This window comes from Pongo pygmaeus, chromosome 8, assembly GCF_028885625.2.
Source record: "Pongo pygmaeus isolate AG05252 chromosome 8, NHGRI_mPonPyg2-v2.0_pri, whole genome shotgun sequence".
NCBI lineage: Eukaryota > Metazoa > Chordata > Mammalia > Primates > Hominidae > Pongo > Pongo pygmaeus.
The window spans coordinates 105,208,729-105,232,085 of NC_072381.2; the positions used below are offsets into that span (position 1 = coordinate 105,208,729).

Genomic DNA, 23,357 nt, shown 5'->3' on the forward strand with positions numbered 1-23,357 from the left:
GACATTAAAGATAAGCAGTTTGCATAAAGAGGTAAACTCCCTGAGCTTTTACCTCCACACTACTATGACTCAGATCTAAACAAAAGCTGTGAATGGGTTGCCATTTTTGAGTAATAAATCTGTGTACAGAGAAAGTGGCGGAGGCAAAAGGGAGGATGACTTTTCTACTTTTCTCGATGGTAGGACTGCTAGTGAAATAGAACCCTGTAGACAGCCATCCCTCCTTCAGCACTCCCTCTCACTTTACACAACAGTCACACTCCACTGGCTCTTTTCAGCAGTCCTGAAGCACCACCTCACCGTGATGTTTGCTATTTGCTCCTAGTGGGTGGGCCATCATGACTATCTGTGTGATGCCCAGAGTGGATAGACTGCCACCTATTCTAGAAGTGAAGATGGAGAAGTAGGATTTGGAAGAAGAGAGAAGGTAGAAGGGTAAAGGAAAAAAAGGGAGAAAAGTGTGCCAAAAAAAAAAAGAGCAAGATATGTAACTCCCTAAACTTTTGTGGATTCTCTGTGACTGCCCATGTTGTTGCTCCACTCTGAGGGTCAACAACTCCTCATTCTCTAGGACTCTGCCCAGTGACATTCTGATTCCTATAGTTCTTGCTATTTTCCAGAGCACCTTGCAAATATCTCTCTTGGCTAACCTATGTTGTTACTTCATTATACTTGCTTACCTCCTTTTATTATACTGAAAGTTCCTTGAGGGCAAGGATGGTCTAACTTATCTTCCTATCTCTAGCACAGCTCTGCAGATGGTAAAACCTCTTTGCAAAAATTATAACACTGAGAAAATTATAACAGTGAGAAAATTATAACAATGAAAGAGATTGGATCTAATCAACCCTCATCTTGTCTTTAACCTCCAAACTGTCCTTGATCACTCCTGGGCTTGGCCTAAGCCAACTGTGGGAGAAATTTAGTTTACAGTTGAAATGGAAATAGCCCCTCCACAAAACTAAACCACTTTTGTAAAACTAATGAAAGATCACCAAGTCGGAAGGATGAGAGGAGCCTAATTCTGCTAAGATACAGACATAAAGGATTACTAGCCATTATTTAGAAGGTAACAAGATTTGCAACTTCTGCAATTACCCCTGCAGATAACACCATTATTGTAGAACCTAAGATTAATCTTTTGAGATGTCTTTTCAGGCTTTTGCATTTCTGAGGACTGATGGCTCCACCTGGACCTGCCAACCAGTCCTGTGGTCCCACCCAGAAAGGGACTTGGTACAGGAGGACCATTGTCCACACCCTTATGGTTGTATCCCCAACCAATCAGCTGCACCCATTCCCCTAGCCCCCTGGCTGCTAAACTGCCCTGGAAAAACCTCTGCATTTTTTAGACTGATTTGAGTAGTAACTCCATCTCCCACATGGAGTGGCCAGCTGCATGTCAATCACTCTTTCTTCATGCAATGGCCTCAGTGAATTGGTTTTGTTTGTGCAGTGGGCAGGAAGAATCCATTGGATTATTACAATGGGGTACACAGTAGGTATTTAAATGTTTAATGAATCAATGCACGTAGCATTTATTTGGCACATGCTAGATGCTAGGTAGAGGGCAATCTAGCTTAGAGGTTAAATGCACAAGCTTTGATAGCCCTGGACTTAAATCCTGACTTTGCCACTTACTAGCTGTATAATCTTGGGGAGGTTATTTAATCTCTCTAGGTTTGTTTCTTCACCTTTCACCATCAAACCTATCCTGCTACCTGCCTGTGAACCCAAACACTCTGCCTCCCTCCTTTAACAATGGAGGAAGTGTCCCTGCCCTGATCCCAGGCCAATCTCTCCGTTGGCTTGCCGGACCCCTCCCCTCCTGACTACTCACTATCTAACAGCAGTGAGGCCTCCTCTCCCTGCTTCTTCAATCTGCCCATTCTAGTGGATCAGTCCCGTGCGCTTATGAACGTGTGCTAATGTTTCTCATCTTACAAACGACTTCTGCTGGCACCTCAATCCAACGTCCCCTGCTGCCACTACCCTGTTTTTTTGCTTTCTTTTATAGCAAAACTCTTTGAAAGACTTTTGAGCACACTAAATGCTCAATGCCTCTCTTCCTTACTTCTCATTTTCTCTTTAATCCACTCCAATAGGGCTTGCATCCCAACATCATCCCTTCAGTGAAACTGCTCTTTACAAGGTCACCAAATCCCACAGTCATTTTGGAGACTTCACCTTACTTGGCCTCTCGGCAGCTTCTGATCCTGTCACTTGCCCTTTCTTTTTCTGAGACAGAGTCTAACTTTTTCACCCAGGCTGGAGTACGGTGGCGCGATCTTGGCTCATTGCAACCTCCACCTCCCATGTTCAAGTGATTCTCCTGCCTCAGCCTCCCGAGTGGCTGGGATTACAGGCACCCGCCACCACACCTGGCTAATTTTTGTGTTTTTAGTAGTGACGGGGTTTCACCATGTTGGTCAGGATGGTCACAAACTCCTGACCTCAAGTGCTCCGCCCACCTCGGCTTCCCAAAGTGCTGGGATTACAGGCGTGAGCCCCCGCACCTGGCGTCACTTGCCCCTTCGTGAAACCGTTTTTCCATTTGACTTTCCTTCTCCTTGGCTGGTTGCTTCTTCTTTGCTGGCCCATCTCCCTTGTCTTCCATATTCCTAAAGATTGGAATGCCCCAGGGCTAAGTTCTAGATCATATTCTCCTATACGCCCAATTAACTGGCACACAGCAGGAATTCAAGAAGTATTGATATGACCAGAAATGTGGTTGCTACTTGCAACTCTAATCCTTCCAGTTGCCTAACCTCAGGGTTACCCCTCAGGGTTACCCTTGACTCTTCTCAATTTTTTTTTTTTTTTTTTTGAGATGGAGTTTCACTCTTGTTGCCCAGGCTGGAGTGCAATGGCACGATCTCGGCTCTCCGCAACCTCCGCCTCCCAGATTCAAGCGATTCTCCTGCCTCAGCCTCCCTAGTAGCTGGGATTACAGGCATGTGCCACCACGCCCGGCTAATTTTGTCTTTTTTAGTAGAGACAGGGTTTCTCCATGTTGGTCTGGCTGGTCTCGAACTCCTGACCTCAGGTGATCCGCCCACCTTGGCCTCCCAAAGTGCTGGGATTACAGGCATGAGCCATCACGCCTGGCCTCTTCTCAATCTCTTATACCTCACATCTAATCCACCAGCAAGTCCTACTGGCTCTAACTCAAAATATGCTGAGAGCTGAGCACCTCTCATCATCCCTACTGCTGCCATCCTGGTCCAAGCTGCTGGTATCCATCCCTTGCCTGGGTCACCGCAGTAGCCTCCTAACTGGTCTCTCAGCCTCTGCCCTGTGTCTCTTCTATGTATTCTCTTCTGTTAAATTGTAGGTCAGGTCATATTATTCCCCTGCTCAAAACCTTCCAGTAACTTCTCTTCTTACCCTAAATGATGAACTACAACTGTGCCGTTGCTCTAGCTGAACCGGTCTCCTTGCTTTTCCTCAAACATCTAACACACTCTCGTTCTTGCTGTCTTATCTGTCTGGAACGATGCCTCCCACCCCCAGAAATGGTTTGGCTGGCCCCCAACAATCTTACTCAAACATTATTTTTCAGAAGGTTTTCTCTGATTTCTATTCTCCATAGATTGTTTTCCCTTCTGACAAAAAGGCAAAAAAATATACTTAGAGTTTTATTTACTTATTGCTTGTTTCTTCCCATGAGGGCAGAGATTGCTACTGTGACTCGAGAGCACTGCCTGGAATACAGTGGGAGCTCAGTCATACTGGTTGACTGATGACTGTCCTGTCTTTTGGGTCTTATTACATCTGGTAAAGTGAACAGTAAAAGGAGGCAGCAAGCAGCTCAGGTAGGGGTGTGATGGTGGGAACGCTCGCAACTAAGGGTCTCAGGCTATCTGAAGATGAATTATTTTCCTGTGCTGCAAAGCCTCAGTGAAATCTGAAACCGATACTTAAGTACCTCGATGCATTCCAGCTTCTTCACCCTGTGCCTGGAGCTGAGAGTGCGGAAATGTTCACAAGGCCATCCGACAAACTGCTAAGAACAGTGACTCACAGGTCAATTATACCTCAGTTCACCATTCTAAGCTACATTTCTTGACATACATTCAACCATCCATCCTAAAATCAGAAACTAGTTTCTCTCCTGACTTAACATAGCCTATTAACGGGTTCTGATGATGGCTGCTGTCTTATACTAGGATAAAATCCTTTAGAAGTAACTCTGAGCTCATTTTTACTGAGCCAACACCCTCAACCAGATGTTACACAAGTTGAAGATACTTGCTTTTTTCCTACGTACTGACAAACTAGAAAGAAAGATTATTATTTCCTTTACATAAACTTTCATTATCTTGAAAGACCACAGAATGGGCCGGGTGTGGTGGCTTACGCCTGTAATCCCAGCACTTTGGGAGGCTGAGGCGGGCAGATCACCTGAGGTCAGGCGTTCGAGACTAGCCTGGCCAACATGGCAAAGCCCCATCTCTACTAAAAATACAAAAATTAGCTGGGCGTGGTGGCAGGCACCTGTAATCTCAGTTACTTAGGAGGCTGAGGCAAAAGAATCGCTTGAACCCAGGAGGCAGAGGTTGCAGTTAGCCGAGACTGCACCACTACACTCCAGCCTAGGTGACAAGAGCGAGACTCTGTCTCAAAAAAAACCAACAACAAAAAAACACAGAATGATTTGGCTATTTAATTCTATTATCTCTTACTAGTTTGAGAAGGAATTCTTGTGTGTGTGTGGGTTTTTTTGTTTGTTTGTTTTGAGCAATTTCACTCTGTCACCCAGGTTGGAGTGTGGAGTGCAATGACACGATGACAGCTCACTGCAGCCTCGGCCTCCTGGGCTCACCCAATCCTCCCACCTCAGTCTCCCTAGTAGCTGGAATTACAGGTGTACACCACCACATCCAGCTATTTTTGTATTTTTTTTTAGGAACGGGGTCTCACCATGTTGCCTGGGCTGGTCTTGAAGCAATCCTCCCACCTTGGCCTCCCAAAGGGCTGGGAGGCATGAACTACCACACATAGGTATAAGCCACCATGCCTGGCTGAGAAATAATTCTTATACCTAAGGGATTCCAAGGAGGCTGCAGAATGACAAATTGCTTCTGCATATAAAACAGTTACACTTTAAAATTTTAAAAATCTGTCTAGAATATTATGTATCACTTCAGTATAAAGATGTTATTGTTCCATATCAGTCATTCTCCAGCTTGTTAATCTACTGGCTGTCTTTAGTGCATCTTAGATGCTACCCAGTAGACTGGGGAATATCATTTTCCTGAAAAACATGTTCTGATTTAATTTGCAACAGACATCACTGAAAATTACTTTTAGAGTCTCTGGTCAACCTTCCTTTGACATTACTTTAAAGGCCAGAAAGAGGGAAGTTTAGGAGCAAGGTTCCTGACTCGCTCTGTAGTTTGGCATCCACTGCACTGATTTAGAACAATGGGGTTCCGGAACTGACCCACACCGAAAGTAGCCATTGGTCATGATTCCAAGGTAGCAGGAAAGAGCATAATTAGCTATAGAGGTCAATATCAATATCATCACTGGGGTTTCAAACATAAATATGAATGATAATATGACTATGTTTTTTTAAATTAATCAACGTGTAGCCAGTGCCTGGCTCATCGTGTGTGCTCAAGAAATATACACTGAATAAAGAAATGAATGCACACCCTCTTTTCAAATTCAGGTGTGTGAACCTCACCTAGAGATAGGGTAGCACTAGGTAGTCTTGATAAGAGCTTCTAAAAATAATATGTACTGGGAAACCTGAAAGTCTGAGAACTAACTCTTAATGTTTCTACTGCTTTGCAAGTCAACCTGTTCAGACTTGAAGGTAGTGTGCTTGAGATCGGAACCTTAACTTGTTAATTAGCAACTCATTTGACTGGAAGCTCCTTGAGACCAGTGAGCACATCTATAATGTTCATCGCTATGTACCCAGCCCTTAGCACAGTGCCTGGCACATGGTAAAAATAAATGAGTATTTCCTGGATGAATGAGTGATTGACCTGAATACCACACGGAAGGCCACAAAATGATGTTTCATTCCCCAACACACAGCAATCATAAATACTGTCTAGTATTCTACCCTGACTCTAGACGATAATTCCAAATTTAAAACTCCTAATTCTCAGTTACAGCCAAAGACTGGCTTATCTAAAACTAATACTGGACTTTTTATTTCCAATAATTGAAGTCTACGTTATTTGGATCAGTCTCTCATAGAAAAAAAAAAATCTTTAAAATAGAAATCTAAAAGGAGACCTTTTCTGTAATAAGCTAAGATCCTAAAGGACTCCCAAGGGTAAATCGGAATTGGGCCAGCCCTCTTGCTAAATTACAGCTGAGTTCCGATACCTTGGTCATCCAAGGTACAAGGTACACTGAGCCTTGAAATTGGTTTAAGTTGGACCTGGGCTGAGAATGACTAGTGTTTGTTTCCATGTGGAAATTCCTTCTCAGCATTTCTTAGGAAATTTATATGTCTTTCTAAAAAAAAAAAAAAAAAAAAATCAGCTGAGGACTCTAGAAAACGAGAGAAGGTACTAGGATTCTCCTGGGAGAATAAAGCCTAACAATAAATGCAGAGACATTAAGAGTTTAAAGAAATCCACCAATGTCAAGTTGACACAAGAGCAGAGAATACTAGCACGCAAAGTAAAATGTTAAAGGTGACATTTCTGGGAATGAGGACAAGAGTGGGTAGGAGGGCCAGGGTCTAATCAGTTAGCTTTGCTCATAGTTGTTGCTGTGTAATACATGTGTTTAGAAGAGTGTGTGCTCATGGCCCTGTGTGTTGCCAACAGTGAGTCATTCTTGCAAATAAAATAAAGATTAATAAGCTTACTTGTATAGTATGCTTTATACAGATCTTATAAGGATAGTCTAAGAAATAAAGTTTTGCAAACAAAGTAAGTCCTTAAATTAGCAATTCTGACACATGATTCTGTATAGTGCTAAATCTTGCTCAGAGAGGCAAATGTTCCATTATTTGAATACCACCCAGTAATGTTTGTCCAGTGTTTTCCACTGCTTAATATTTGCTATATAGTTCTTTATAAATGTTTTAACAGAAGAAATGCAAAAGAGAAGATGTGAATATTGTTGTGAAATATCCCTACACAAAATCAGGAACACATCTAAAATCTAAATTAGCACAAGCAATATCAATTTCAATGACAAAGCCAAAATCAGAACAAGCAGAAAAAATGTTTTCAACATTAAAAAAGAAAATGAGCTTTCATGAGACAACATGCACCCGAACAGCCCTACCCAGAAATGCTTTTTTTTTCTTTTTTTTTTTTAATTGAGACGGAGTCTCGCTCTGTTGCCCAGGCTGGAGTGCAATGGCGCGATCTTGGCTCACTGCAACCTCTGCCTACTGGGTTCAAGCCATTCTCCTGCCTCAGTCTCCCAAGTAGCTGAGATTACAGGTGCACACCACTATTCCCTGCTAATTTTTTGTATTTTTAGCAGAGATGGGGTTTCACCATGTTGGCCAGGCTGGTCTCAAACTCCTGACCTCAAGTCATCCACCCGCCTCGGCCTCCCAGAGTGCTGGGATTACAGGCATGAGCCACTGAGCCCAGCTCCGGAAATGCTTTTGAATACACACTTAACAATTCCACCAACATCAACATAAAATGAAAACCTTTTTTTGATGTGTGAAATATTAGTCACAAAACAAAGATCAACACTATCAGATAGAGCAACTAATGCTCTGTGTATTTAAAATACTATTTAAAGGCATGTAAACCGATGGAACAGAATAGAAAATCCAGAAATAGAGCTGCACACCTACAACCAAGTAATCTTCAACAAAGTTGATCAGAATAAGCAATGGGGAAAGAATTCTCTATACAATAAATGGTACTGGAAAAACTAATCATACGCAGAAGAATGAAACTGGACTTCCATCTCTCACCATATACAAAAATTAACTCAAGATGGATTAAAGACTTACATGTAAGGTCTCAAACTACACAAATCCTTGAATAAAACCTAGTTAATACTCTTCTAGACATTGGCTTAGGCAACCTGCAACAAAAACAAAAATTGACAACTGGAACCCAATTAAACTAAAGAGCTTCTGTACAGCAAAACAAACTATCAACAGAGTAAACAGACAACTCACAGACTGGGAAAAACTATATGTAAACTATGCATCCAACAAAGGCCTAACATCTAGAATTTATAAGGAACTTAACAAGAGAAAAAACAACCCCATTAAACACTGGGCACAGGACATGAACTGATACTTCTCAAAAGAAGACATACAAGCGGCCAACAAATATATGAAAAAAATGCTTAACATCACTAATCATCAGAGAAGTGCAAATCAAAACCACAATGAGAAACCATCTTACACCGGTCAGAATGGGTATTAAAGTAAAAAAATAACAGATATGTTGGCATGGTTGTAGAGAAAAGGGAACACTTACACACTGTTAGTGGGAATGTAAATTAGTTCGGCCCCTGTGGAAAGCAGTTTGGAGATTTCTTAAGGGGCTAAAAGTAGAACTGCCATTCGACCTAGCAATCCCAGTATTGGGTATATGCCCAAAGGAAAATTCTTCTACCAAAAACACACCTGCACTCAGTTGACTCCAGCACTATTCACTATAGCAAAGACATGAAATCAACTTAAGTGCCTATCAACGGTGGACTGGATAAAGAAATCCTGGTATATACACACCATGAAATAGTATGTAGCCACAAAATAGAATGAAATCATGTCCTCTGCAGCAACATGGATGCAGCTGGAGGCCAGTATCCTAAGAAAATTAAGGCTGAAGCAGAAAAACAAATATCACATGTTTTCACTTATAAGTGGGAGCTACATACTGGGTACACATGGACATAAAGATAGGAACAACAGACACTGGGGACTACAGGACAATGGAGGGACGGAGGGAGGGAGGCAAAGGTTGAAAAACTGCCTATTAGGTACTATGTTCTCTTACACAGGTGATGGGATCAATTGAAGCCCAAACCTCAGCATTATGCAACATACCCTTGTAACAAATCTGCACATGTACTCCCTCAATCTAACATTTAAAAATTAAAATAAAATTCTATTTTAAGAGTAATTTAAAATACTAAATATTTGTGGTATTTCTTTCAATTTTTAAATAGTTTTTGACATTTATCTTGCACTAATGTTTTTCTTTTAATGTTTTATATTATCACATTAATTTTCTGATTTTATAAATCTTCTACAGGTGTGTAAGATATTAAGGTTAGGAGAAGCTGAGCAAAGTATATGGAAGCTCTTATTTTTGCAGCTTTCTATAAATCTAAAATTATTTAAAAATGAAATTTAAGAATGTTTTTAAGATGTTGATGATAAGCTACGTATGTGTAGGGGCACGGGATATGGGAAATCTCTGTACCTTCCTTTCAATGTTGCTGTTAATCTAAAACAGCTCTTACAAAAAACAAGTCCTTTAAAAAAGTCTATTATCAGGTAGAGAATATTTTTACATGTTATTAAAATATATAATCATATCATGGCATTGTGGCTCACAACAACAAACCGTGCATTTATCATATACAAATATAAAACCTCTGAAAATGTTAGTGTAATACTAGCACAGGAAAACTTGTCACCTTTGATTATGATTTCTACTACTATTCAAGAATGTGTAAGTAAAAGTTTTTAAAATACAAGGCTATAATTTAGGAATTCCCAGGAATTCCAGCTTCTTACTCCTGAATCTCAAATATCACTATCCTTCAGGAATTTGAAAACATTAGTTGACTACAAACAACTGACAGAAACAAATGCAAATTCCTTCTAGAGTTCAGGTGTCTTCACCTCAAGTCTTAAGATTTTCCAAATACTATGACCAGCACATAGTAAGATAACCAGACACACAAAGAACCTAGACCACAAGAATGAGAACCCATGTGACATCAGAAACAGTCCCACTAAGACTGAATATCTTGGAATCATACATATAGACTATAAAACAGCTATGCTTACCATATGGAAAGAAAATAAAAACCAAGGCCGGGCATGATGGCTCACATCTGTAATCCCAGCACTTTGGGAGGCCAAGGCAGGCGGATCATTTGAGGCCAGGAGTTTGAGACCAGGGTGGCCAACATGGTGAAATCCCATCTCTACTAAAAATACAAAAATTAGCCAGGCGTGGTGGCAGGCACCTGTAATCCCAGCTACTTGGGAGGCTGAGGCAGAAGAATCGCTTGAACCCGGGAGGCAGAAGTTGCAGTGAGCCGAGATCGCGCCATTGCACTGCAGTCTGGGCAACGAGAGTGAGACTCCGTCTCAAAAATAAATTAAATAAATAAATAAATAAATAAATAAATAAATAAATAAATAAATGCAGAGTTTTAAGAAGAGGCAGTAGCTACACTAAAAACCTCACTGTGGGTCTGGCACAGCACTGGTCTGACAAGGGGCCTGGCATCTCTGCACTGACAGTTACCAGGTCCCAAGTAGACCAGTTCAAAGTAGCAACAGAAGTAGGAGATCTCTGAAAAATCTGGGAGGTAGAGCAGGCAATTCAATTCAAATCCATTCAGTTAAACTCAACTCCCTTCATTAGGTAGTTGAGTCCCTACTATGTATAGAACATCATACCAGGTGTGTGGGAAATGACACACTGAATAATAGATAAAACCTGTCTTCTCAGTAAGCATATTAACAACTAAATATAATATTGATCAGAATTAGATAAATGCTGTATTGAAAGTTCTTTAAATCTTAGCCCTTAAATTTTAAAATTATAACTTATACAGAACCAGATTAGAGGAGTAATGCCTGGTGCTCAAATTGGTTAATTTCCACCTCTTGAGGGATAGCTTATATTGTTGGATACACCTTTTATGAAGACAGAAAAAAATGACCTTATGAGAAATTGGCTGTTACTGCAAGGAATAAGTAATTTTATCATATTAGCAATAGATATTATCAAAACACCTTTTGAGAAATCAATCAAATCAACATTAACATACCCAATACTGTATTTGGTGGATTCAAATTTTACAAAGTCTTCCCGAAATAGACTACACCCACATTAATTCTTTCACAGTACTAAACAGCAATTTTTTTTAGAAAGTCAGAACACTTGCTGAATAAACTAATTCTGAAAATGACGGTCTGGTGAATAAAAAAGAACACCAGTTTTATGTAGTACCAGTCCATTTACCCATTTAAAAACGCTGCACACGCAAAAAATAAAAATAAAAACACTGCAGTGTTCTTAGGCACAGAAGACATAACATTTTCCATGGAACACTATTAATTCTAAAAAGTACCATTACTGGGAAATTCCTGCTACCTGAAATTTGGGAGTCTTTTATTCTCCCACCTATATATCTGATATGGTTTGGCTGTGTCCCCACCCAAATCCCATCTTGAATTCCTACATGTTGTGGGAGGGACCTGGTAGGAGGTAATTGAATCATGGGGGGCAGGTCTTTCCTGTGCTGTTCTCGTGACTGAATAAGTCCCACGAGAGATGATGTTTTGAAAAACAGGAGTCTTCCCACACAAGCTCTCTCTTTGCCAGCTGCCATCCACGTAAGACGTGACTTGCTCCTCCTTGCCTTCCACCATGATTGTGAGGCCTCCCCAACATGTGGAACTATAAGTCCATTAAATCTCTTTCTTTTGTAAATTGCCCAGTCTTGGGTATGTCTTTATCAGCAGTGTGAAAATGGACTAATACAGTAAAATGGTACCAGTAAAGTGGGGCACTGCTGAAAAGATACCCGGAAATGTGGAACTGACTTTGGAACTGGGTAACAGGCGGAGGCTGCAACAATTTGGAGGACTCAGAAGAAGACAGGAAAATGTGGAAAAGTTTGGAACTCCCTAGAGACTTGTTGAATGGCTTTGACCAAAATGCTGATAAAGATATGGACAACGAAATCCAGGCTGAGGTGGTCTCAGAAGGAGATGAGGAACTTGTTGGGAACTGGACCAAAAGTGACCCTTGTTATGTTTTAGCAAAGAGACTGGTAGCATTTTGCCCCTTCCCTAGAGATTTGTGGAACTTTGAACTTGAGAGAGATGATTTAGGGTATCTGGCAGAAAAAATTTCTAAGCAGCAAAGCATGCAAGAAGTGACTTGGGTGCTGTTAAAGGCATTCAGTTTTATAAGGGATGCATAGCACAAAAGTTCCAAAAATGTGCAGCCTGACAATGTGATAGAAAAGAAAATCCCATTTCCTGAAGAGAAAAACTGGCTGCATAAATTTGCATAAATTTGCATAAGTAACAAGCGGCCAAATGTTAATCCCTAAGACAATGGGGAAAATGTCTCCAGGGCATGTCAGAGGTCTTCATGGCAACTGCACCCATCACAGGCCCGGAGGCCTAGGAGGGAAGAGTGGTTTCCTGGGCTGTGCCCAGGGTCACCGTGCTGTGTGCAGCCTAGGGACTTGGTGCCCTGTGTCCCAGCTGCACCAGCCATGGCTGAAAGGGGCCAATGTAGAACTCAGGCCATGGCTTCAGAGGGTGCAAGCCCCAAGCCTTGGCAGCTTCCACATGGTGTTGAGCCTGCGGGTGCACAGAAGTCAAGAATTGAGGTTTGGGAACCTCTGCCTCGATTTCAGAGGATGTATGGAAATGCCTGGATGTCCAGGCAGAAGTTTGCTGCAGGGGCAGGGCTCTCATGGAGAACCTCTGCTGGGGCAGTGCAGAAGGAAAATGTGGGGTCAGAGCCTTCACACAGAGTCCCTACTGGGGCACCACCTAGTGGAGCTGTGAGAAGAGGGCCAAAATCCTCCAGACCCCAGAATGGTAGATCCACCAACAGCTTGCACCGTGTGCCTGGAAAAGCCACAGACACTCAACATCAGCCCGTGAAAGCAGCCAGGAGGGAGGCTGTACCCTGCAGAGCCACAGGGGCAGAGCTGTCCAACGCCATGGGAACCCACCTCTTGCATCGGTGTAACCTAGTTGTGAGACATGGAGTCAAAGGAGATCATTTTGGAGCTTTAAGATTTGACTGCCCCACTGGATTTCAGACTTGCATGGGGCCTGCAGCCCCTTTGTTTTGGCCAATTTCTCCCATTTGGAATGGCTGTATTTACCCAATGCCTGTATCCCCACTGTTTCTAGGAAGTAGCTAACTTGCTTTTGATTTTACAGGCTCATAGGCAGAAGGGACTTGCCTTGTCTCAGATGAGACGTTGAACTGTGGACTTTTGAGTTAATGCTGAAATGAGTTAAGACTTTGGGGGACTGTTGGGAAGACATGATTAATTTTGAAATGTGAGGACATGAGATTTGGGAGGGTCCAGGCGGAATGATATGGTTTGGCTGCATCCCCACTCCAATCTCATCTTGAATTCCTATGTGTTGTGGGAGGGAGCCAGTGGGAGATAATTGAATCATGGGGGCAGGTCTTTCCTGTGCCGCTGTCGTGAGAGTAAGTCTCACGATCGGATGGTTTTAAAAAATGGGAGTCTCCCTGCACAAATTCTCTCTTTGCCTGCTACCATCCATGTTAGATGTGACTTGCTCCTCCTTGCCTTCCACAATGATTGTGAGGCCTCCCCAACCATGTGGAATTGTAAGTCCATTAAACCTCTTCATTTTGTAAATTGCCCATTCTCTGGTATCTTTATCAGCAGTGTGAAAATGGACTAATACAATATCTAATGCAAGAATTGTTTACAGGTTTATCTTGAAACTTGTAGGTATAGAAAGTGATGGATAATCTGGAGTTTGTTAGGGCTTTGGGAATGTAACACCCACCCAAGGTTCCCTCAGAATTCTTTTACAGGGACTCTGAAATCAAGGTATCTGGCATTCCCGAGAGCTCAGGTACTCATATTAAATGAACACCTTTTTGAGGACTTGTCTAAGCATCTACTTCATGCTCTAGCTTGAGGGTAAATGCTCCTGCTGTTCAGTACAAGCAACCCAGCAGCCTGGCTCCCTAGCTATCCCCTAATCAATTACACTGAATGTGCTCTAGGACCCCTCCTACCACACCATCTCTTAGTCTGCAGTTCCCTTAGAACTCTGCCCACATGCATAATAGTCTTTTCCTAAGAATATTTTGAATAGAGGTTTCCCTCTCTTTCTGCTATACCATCTTTCAGAAGATTACCTGATTTCCAATAACACTCTTTTTTATTGGAATTTTTTTATTCTATTATTTCCATTCACTTTTATAGACCTAAAGTAGAAAGGGAGGGAGGTAGCTATGTGTGCTCAGTCTGCCATCCTGATCCAGGATCTCTGGATCAGCATTCTGCTTTCATCTCCAATTAGTATCCTGCTATTCCTAGACCCCCTGGGTTGCTTTCTATTATTGACTTTCCTGGTGACACATAAGTTCAAAGGTCTCTGGTACATAAGCCAAAAATGACATGCATTCACGTTCTTGGGCCCTAGACCAATTGCTGTTGGTTGCCTCCCTCTCGTACTCTTCCTATTTATAAATTTTTTCTCCCGTGAGTCTGGTGAATATGAATGAAGTCTCCAGAGGCTTATCACTCCCAAATTAAGGGAAATAATTTGAATTTTTCAATGTGCCAGGTAGGAAGCGGTGAACTATAGTTGTTAGAAACATAAGCTTAAATCCCAACTCCCTTGGCAAGTCACTTAATCTCTTTTCAAATTTAATTTAAATTTTTTTTTTTTTTTTTTTTTTTTGTTTAGAGACAGGGTCTCTCTATGTTGCCCAGGCTGCTCTTGAACTCCTGGGCTCTAGCGATCCTCCTACCTCGGCCTCCCAAAGTGCTGGTATTACAGGCTTGAGCCTACTCAATATCTATGTCTTAGTTTCCTCATCTATAGAGTAGCCATATGAATTATCACTGTACCTTTAGGGTAGCTGTGAACATTCTTCCTGTAGGCAAATTCTAACACATGCTTACTAATATGGTAATAAATGTTAGCCATTACTATTATTAAAATCTACTCCCTTGGCCAGGCATGATATCCCAGCACTTTGGGAGGCCAAGGTGGGTGGATCACTTGAGGTCAGGAGTTCGAGACCAGCCTGGGCAACGTGGCAAAACCCCATCTCTGCTAAAAATAGAAAAATTAGCCAGGCGTGGTGGCATGCACCTGTAATCCCAGCTATTTGGGAGGCTGAGGCATGAGATCACTTGAACCCGGGAGGCACAGGTTGCAGTGAGCCAAGATCTCACCACTACACTCCAGCCTGGGTGACAGAGTAAGACTCTGTCTCAAAAAAAAAAAAAAAGAAAAAAAAGAAATCTACTCTCTGGACAGCAAAGATACAAGATGGAGTTTTCTCATGAGTCTTAACCTGGAAGTCTTTAGTGCTTAGTGACGCCTGAATAAAGAAAGTTCTACTTAGGGACTTCCCATCTGCACCACTGCTATGGATGCCATAGCAGAATAAGAGACATAAATGTCCCGGAGGTATATGTGTCTCCAAGGTATGAGATTCTTTTTTTTTTTTTTTTTGGAGGCAGGGTCTCACTCTGTTGCCCAAGCTGGAGAGCAGTGGCACGATCATTGCTCACAGCAACCTCTGCCTCCCAGGTTCAATCCTCCCACCTCAGCCTCCCAAGTAGCTGGGACTACTGGGATATACCACCACGCCTGGCTAATTATTTTTTGTATTTTTTTGTAGAAGCAGGGTTTGGCCCTGTTGCCCAGGCTGGTCTCAAACTCCTGGGCTCAAGCAATCCACCCACCGCAGCCTTCCGAAGTGCTGGGATCACAGGTGTGAGCCACTGCACCCGGCAAGGTTTGAGATTCTTTATCTGAGCAGCAAATGAAGTCAGGAGGCTACAGCAGTCATAGGTTCAAAACAGAGTCAGAGGCTCAAGACAGCCTATCTAGGGTGATGAAATAAGAAATTAGGTAGTGAGGCTGGGTGCGGTGGCTCATGCCTGTAATCCCAGCACTTTGGGAGGTCGAGGCGGGCAGATCACCCGAGGTCAGGAGTTCGAGACCAGCCTGACCAACATGGAGAATTCCCATCTCTACTAAAAATACAAAATTAGCCAGGCATGGTGGCGCATGCCTGTAATCCCAGCTACTCAGGAGGCTGAGGCAGGAGAATTGCTTGAACCTGGGAGGCAGAGGTTGTGGTGAGCCAAGATCGTGCCATTGCACTCCAGCCTGGGCAACAAGAGCGAAACTCTGTCTCAAAAAAAAAAAAAAAAAAAAAAAAGAGGCCAGGCGTGGTGGCTCATGCCTGTAATCCCAGCACTTTGGGAGGCCAAGGCAGGTGGATCACCCGAGGTCAGGAGTTCAAGATCAGCCTGGCAACACGGCAAAACCCTGTCTCTACTAAAAATACAAAAATTAGCCACGTGTGGTGATGGTGCACGTCTGTAATCCCAGCCATTTGGGACGCTGAGGCAGGAGAATCACTTGAGCCCAGGAGGCGGAGGCTGCAGTGAGCCAAGTTCATGCCACTGCACTCCAGCCTGGGCAACAGAGCAAGACTCTGTCTCAAAAAAAGAAAAAAAAAAGAAAAGAAATTAGGTAATGAAAATGTAAATCATTTTTTGTCCATCGAGGATGGTAACATATCCCTAAAAAGCCTGGGTAGGCTGTTTCTGGGACTTGTGAGTGTCAAGAAACAAGTATATATTATTTCCTCGTTACTTACCTCTTAGGTGCTGGAGTTCCATATTCAAACTTTCAATGTTACTTTCACAGAACTTGAGATCCTCGAGGGTCTCTGCCCTTGATGATTCATCCTGCTTCTCCTCCAGCATGAGGTTTAGCTCTTCTTGAGCTCTACTGTACATATCCAAGTCCTGTTCCATTTCCTCAATCCTCACCAGCACTAAGGGGCATGGGGAGGTCTGGTCCAGACTCTTTCCCATATGTCCGGGGCCCTCTTTTTCTAAGGTCTCACAGGTAGGATGGTGTCGAGATAGGAGCTTGGGGGATACCGCATTCGTTCTCTGCTGTGCTGAGGGAGGCAGGGGAGCTGGACGAGAGGGTCGCACCGCCAAGGGTGGTGCAGGTTTTAGGTTCTGGTCAACCAGCAAATGGGGAGAAGTGGATAATGGAGTACTGGGACGAGGTGGTGGTGGCCTTAGGGCCTTTCTCCTTTCCGGCAGCTCCTGCTCTGTGATTAACTTTGAGGAACCTCGGACAATATCCTTCTCAGAGTTAAAGTCCATGATTGAAAAGTGGCGTAAAATTTTATCTGGCTCTGTGCCGGGCCCTGCCAAGCTCTTCTCAAACTCGATCAGCTGTTGTGTCAGCTTCGAGTCCAGGTCAGTGCTGCCGTCTCCCTGTGAATGTGTTGCTGCTTCCGTAACAAGCCCTTGTGCTTGCGGACCAGGCTTCATCTCCAATCTCTCTGAGACAGAGTAAACGCTGGACGTGTGGTGCTTTTTAGCATAACTTGCTAGGTCGTGGAGCTGAGGACTCAATTGGCTGGGTTTGACTACCCTTGAAGCTGAAACAGAAGAGCCCCTGTAAAGAGGGAGCACTGGCTTCTGAAGAGTTTTTAGCTGGGAATACATTCTTTTGGGAGGTAGGCTGGCATAGTCTCTAGTCCTTGCTTCTAGGGGAAGAAGGTCAGGGTACTGTTCTGAGTGCAGGTGGCTCCCTCCCGCTGTAGAATAATACTGGCTTTTCTGCAAGTTGGGATGAAAAGGGACCTGAGGTTGGGAGGAAATACCATTGACTATCTCTGTAGGGTCAGAGGTTGGAGAGTCTGTGGCAAGAGGCATTTCCCACTCCACGCCTGGGCTTCTCGGGGGCCCTCCTGCGCTGTCCTCATCCTGATAAGAGTTTCTGTCTGCGTCATGCTCTGAAGTCAGATGACTGAGGGGAGAAGTGGGTGCTTCAGAAATAATGCAGTCAGGCTCCTCGGCCTCATGGTCACTGGTTTCATGTCTTTGTTCCTCTACTCCTACGGAGTTCTCCAAACAATCCAAAGAAGTTTCCAGGATCCTGGCAAGGCTGCCTTCCTGGGGCAGAGCTATGGCTTCCTCTACCCGTGTGTCAGGACATAATTTCACAAACCGGTAAGGAAAGATGCCTGTCCTGCCCTTCAGGGATCCTTCCAGCCAGCCATCTTCCAAGGTCGCCAGAATTCGGATTTTATCCCCGACCTCGAAATCCAGCTCATTTGGCTCCAGGGCTTGGAATCTGTACAGGGCGACCCCGTAGGTCCCTGGCTCCTCCTCATCCTCATCCGGCCCTATCTCTTCTTCTCCTACAGGGGTAACTACTTCACCATTAACAATGCAGTCATCTTGATTTTCAGAACTTACTGACTCATCCACAGTCCTCAGGGGCCCCAACAACTCTACAAAACCTTCTGGAAAAATGCCTCTTCGGCCCTCTAACTCCCCTTCAAACCAGCCTGGTTCAGGAACTCCAATAATGGTGATCACATCCCCTTCCCTGAAGTCCAGCTCTTCATCCAGCTGAGCAGAAAGCCCCATCAAGGCCCGGGCTTGTCCCATGGAATATTCCGGAATCTGAAACAGGGCGCTCTGGGAGTGCCACTGCCGGCTCTGTGAGGAGAGGCAGAGCTCGCGGACACACGAAGACGGGAAGAAGCCCCGTGCGCCCCAGCAGCTTCGGCCCTGCAGCCAGCCTGCAGTGGGAATGCCATCGAGAATCACCAGGTCACCTAAAGAAAAGAGGAGCAGAGATGGTGACCTCAGTCATCACCCAGCAGAACATTATCACAACTAATAGTGCAACCTCTCATTTTAAACAGCTACCAAATTCAAGGAAATACACCTAGAGCTTTAGGAGCATGAACAATTTTGACAATTTATTGAATTGGAGCAGTTCTATAAACCTGCAGTTTTCAGAGTGATCCATGGAACCTAGGGGTGGGTCTCCAAGATCCTAGCAGAGAATCTGTGAGGTCAAAACCATTCTCATAATAACACTAAGACTTTATCTACATATTTTACTCTGCAGACTTTTGTAATCTCTGTGAAAAAGCAATGGTGATTAAAACTGCTGGCCAGCTAGGTGCGGTGGCTTACACCAGAAATCCGAGCACTTTGGTAGGCCAAGGCAGGAGGATCGCTTGAGACCAGGAGTTCAAAACCAGCCTGGGCAACATGTCAAGACCTTGTCTCTACAATAAATTTAAAAATTAGCTGTGCATTGTGACTCATGCCTGTAGTCCCAGCTATTCAGGAGGCTGAGGTGGGAGGATAGCTTGAACCCAGAAGGTCAAGGCTGCAGTAAGCTGTGATTTCACCACTACACTCCAGTCTGGGTGACAGAGCAACACTTGTCTCAAAAATAAAAATAAAATGGCTGGGCGCAATGGCTCATGCCTGTAATCCCAGCACTTTGGGAGGCCAAGGCAGGCGGATCACTTGAGGTCAGGAGTTCAAGAGCAGCCTGGTCAACATGGTGAAACCCCGTCTCTACTAAAAATATAGAAATTAGCCAAGCATGGTGGCATGTGCCTGTAGTCCCAGCTATTCGGGAGGCTGAGGCAGAAATTAAACTCAGGAGGCAGAGGTCACAGTGAACCGAGATCGCAGCACTGTACTCCAGCTTGGGCAACAGAGCAAGACTCCATCTCAAAAAAAATAATTAATTAATTAAAAACTGCTGGCAATTCATAAGCAAAAGCAGTAGCCACAAATTACACGAATAGTCACTGTATGGTCATCGTATTCTTCACAACCATGTACTCACGATTTTTAAAAAAGCCATTTTCAGTTAAGAAGCAATACAAATTATGCATTGTGTTAAATCTCAACCCTTAAGAACAAATCTTTTGTAATATTCTGTGTGACAATATGGGAATTACACATAAAGCACTTTTACTGGTTGAGGAGAAGCATGAGTAACTGAGTTATATGCCTGAACCATCTGTTTATTTTCACATAACACCATTTTATGTGCAAGAATGAATAACAGACAACTATGTTTATTCAGACTTAGATATCTGGCAGATGTTTCCTCCAAAATGAAAGTGAGTCTGAAACATCAAGGAAAACAAATGACAGTATTTGTTGCCAATGATAAAATTCCAACTTCCAAGAGAAAATCAGAATTTTGGAAAACTTGTATCTACTACCATGGGCTTGGCAGCTTTCCCATACTTAAAGATTCTTCTGATGAGATAGTAACATATATGATTTTTTTATATTGTATGTTGAAATGGTCAACATTTGGAATAACTGAGTAGCTAACTGAATCAATATTTCCCAAATGACAAATGCATGCTGGTATAAAATCATTCATGGCTAAAAGATTCACATTCCAAAAGCAAGATAGATTAATGAATTTTAGTGTAATATTATGAAAGTTCACCGACGTAGTTTCAGATCCCATACTGCAATTAACTCGTAAGAAATTACCAATCGTTGAATTTTGGTGCAGTGTCAACGATGAATATTTGCAATTATTTGAAAAGACTATTAAAATACCTTTTCCCATCTCCCATTGCATATTTGTGTAAGGCTGGATTTTCTTCATATAATTCTATGAAAACAACACATTGCAACAGATTGAATACAGATGCAAATAGAATCTGGTTTTCTTTTAGTAAGTCGAACATTAAAAATATTTACAAACATGTAAAGCAATGTCATTTCTCATTAATTTTTTTTTTTGTTTGGAAACCTATACTGATTTTTCGTAAAAATATGTTATTTATGTTAATATGTAATGGGTTTTTAATGGATTGATAAACAACTTTTAAAAATTCCCAGTTGTAATAGCTAGTATGATAAATATCAACAGACACAGCCCACATAAACAAAAGCTCTTTGGGAAAAATACAATAATTAGCCAAGTGTGGTGGTGCCCACCTGTGGTCACAGATACTTGGAAGGCTGAGGCGGGAGAGTCACTTGAACCTGGGAAGTCAAGGCTGCAGTGAGCCACGGCTGTGCTACTGCACTCCAGCCTGGGTGACAGAGAAAGACACTGTCTCAAAAACAAAAACAAAACAAAAAACCCCCACAAAAACAAAAAAGCTCTTTGGGGTCTCAATAACTTTTAAGAGTATACAGGGAGGCCAGGTGCAGTGGCTCATACCTGTAATTCCAGCACTTTGGGAGGCTGAGGTAGAAGGACTGCTTGAGCAAAGAGTTCAAGATCAGCCTGGGCAACATAGCGAGACCTCGTCTCTATTTAAAATTAAAAAAAAAATTAGCCGGGTTCGGTGGTGAGTGCTATAGTCCCAGCTACTTGGGAACCTGAGGCAGGAGGATCACTTCAGCCCAGGAATTTGAGCCTGCAGTGAGCTATGATGGCACCACTGCACTCCGGCCTGGGCAACAGAGTGAGACTGTGTCTCCAAAAAGAAAAAAAAAATCTTCAGTAAAGGGTTCTTTGTTGGAGATGAAGGGTATGGACAATGAATGTTCAATCATGTTCTCCAGAGGCCTTCTTGAACTGTCCCTATCCTGAAAATATATTATAATGAGATCTTAAAAGAAGGTACCAATAATCACCACTTTTGTTTTTGAAAATAACCAATTTTCAGGTTATCCTCACAAAATGTAAGCTGAACAGTTAGCATCTGTCTTATTGTAGAAGTTGAGGTAAAGAAAGGATAAGAGCACAGTATATGTTTCTGGAAAAATGAAATTAAAATTCAGTTCTATATGATTTATGATTTAATTTTGAAAAAATTACTCTAATTTTATCATCAATTGTTTTATAACAAACTCTTAATTATCTGATTATAAGCTATTCATTTGTAGATTATCTATTTTAATCTTACAGTTAAGATTAAAGTTAATCTTACCTATACTTTTATAGTTAAAATTTCCTTCTCACTCAGTACCCAAGTCAGAGGTGCTCAAGGAATGCACCTGGCCTAGGTAAAATAAGATCTGGGTAGCAAAGCACCTGGCAAAATCCTATGAGTCATTTTATAGTCAAGCACATTGGAAAACCGGGTTATCTTTTATGCTCTTGACTTTTATATGCTCTTGATTAAAAAAAAAATTAGGCCAGGTGCGGTGGCTCACACCTGTAATCCCAGCACTCCGGGAGGCCAAGGTGGGTGGGATCACCTCAGGTCAGGAGTTCAAGACTAGCCTGGCCAACATGGTGAAACCCTGTGTCTACTAAAAATACAAAATTAGCTGGGCGGCGGGGTGCACGCCTATAACCCCAGCTACTCGAGAGGTTGAGGCAGAAAAATGGCTTGAACGTGGGAGGCAGAGGTTGCAGTGAGCTGAGGTTGCCCCATTGCACTCCAGCCTGTGTGACAAGAGCGAAACTCCGTCTCAACAACAACAACAAAAAATTTAAGTCTACTCAGGCAAGGTGGCTATTGCCTGTAGTCTCAGCTACTAGTGAGGCTGAGGTGAGAAGACTGCTTGAGCCCAAGAGTTCAAAGCTACAGTGAACTATGATCGGACCACTGTACTCCAGCCTGGGTGACAAAGAGAGGCCCTGTCTCTAAAAAATAAAATAAAATAAATAAATAAGAAAAAAAAAATAAGTCTGTCTAATATTCCCAAGTAGGTTACAGGTTCCTTAATGGTAGGTACCACCTTCTCTTTGGTATCTCAAGAGTCTGGTATGATGCCTTTTGCATGGCAAGCACTTGATGTTCATTTGCTAATGATGATTATTCTTCAACTCCAACTCCCAAATAAACTCATTACATTCTGCTTTCCAAACTGACTTTTGCTGCTAATTTCCTTTTTTCTTCTAATTCCTTCTTTCAAAATATTTCTTCCTTCTTTTTTTTTTTTTTTTTTTTTTTTTTGTGGAGACAGGGTCTCATCCTATCACCAAGGCTGAGTGCAGTGGTGCAATCACGGCTTACTGCAGCCTTGACTACCCGGGCTCAACTGATTGTCCCACCTCAGCCTCCTAAGTAGCTGAGACTACAGGCATGTGCCACCATACCTAATTTTTATTTTGACAGGGTCTCACTATGTTGCCCAGGCTGGTCTCGAACTCCTAGACTCAAGTGATCCACCTGCCTCAGTCTCCCACAGTGCTGGGATTTCAGGTGTGAGCCACTGTGCCCGGCCTCTTCCTTCTACTAACTGCTCTATGCTACGACCCTGGTCCAATTCCCACCATCTCACCCTTTGAAATCTTGTCCCCAGGCATTATTTCTTCAAGTCTACCAAATGATTCCTGACAAATCAAGATTACAAATGTACCAGTTTTATCATCTCCCTCCCCGGGCCAAACTTTTACCATGAAGCACAAGGAGCCTACTGCTAATGGCTTCTTCTTCAGTAATCCTATTCTTATTACCCAAAATATATAAAAAATAAATTTGCTCTGGACACTCTCTGTAGAGGTTTACTGAGCTACCAAAAGACTTACGCTTTCACCCCAAAGCAAACTTATATTCATGATTATCCAGTCACAACCTTCCCCTTCTCCAACTATCCAATATTATCTCACCTATAAAACGAGACCCTATTCCACACAAGGAGGCTTTTATTGTTATGAAGCCACATCATTA

General features: G+C 42.7%; 1 protein-coding gene across 5 annotated transcripts in view; it reads right to left on the reverse strand.

Annotated features, from left to right (window-relative positions):
• Positions 1 to 23,357, reverse strand: part of DNMBP (dynamin binding protein) — a 135,469-nt gene that overhangs the window by 65,066 nt on the left and 47,046 nt on the right. For all 5 annotated transcript variants that reach the window (XM_063670143.1, XM_063670142.1, XM_054435548.2 and 2 more), the window contains one exon: positions 16,572 to 18,563. In XM_063670143.1, coding sequence (XP_063526213.1) covers positions 16,572 to 18,563 — 1,992 coding nt within the window. The remainder of the gene's footprint in view (positions 1 to 16,571; positions 18,564 to 23,357) is intronic.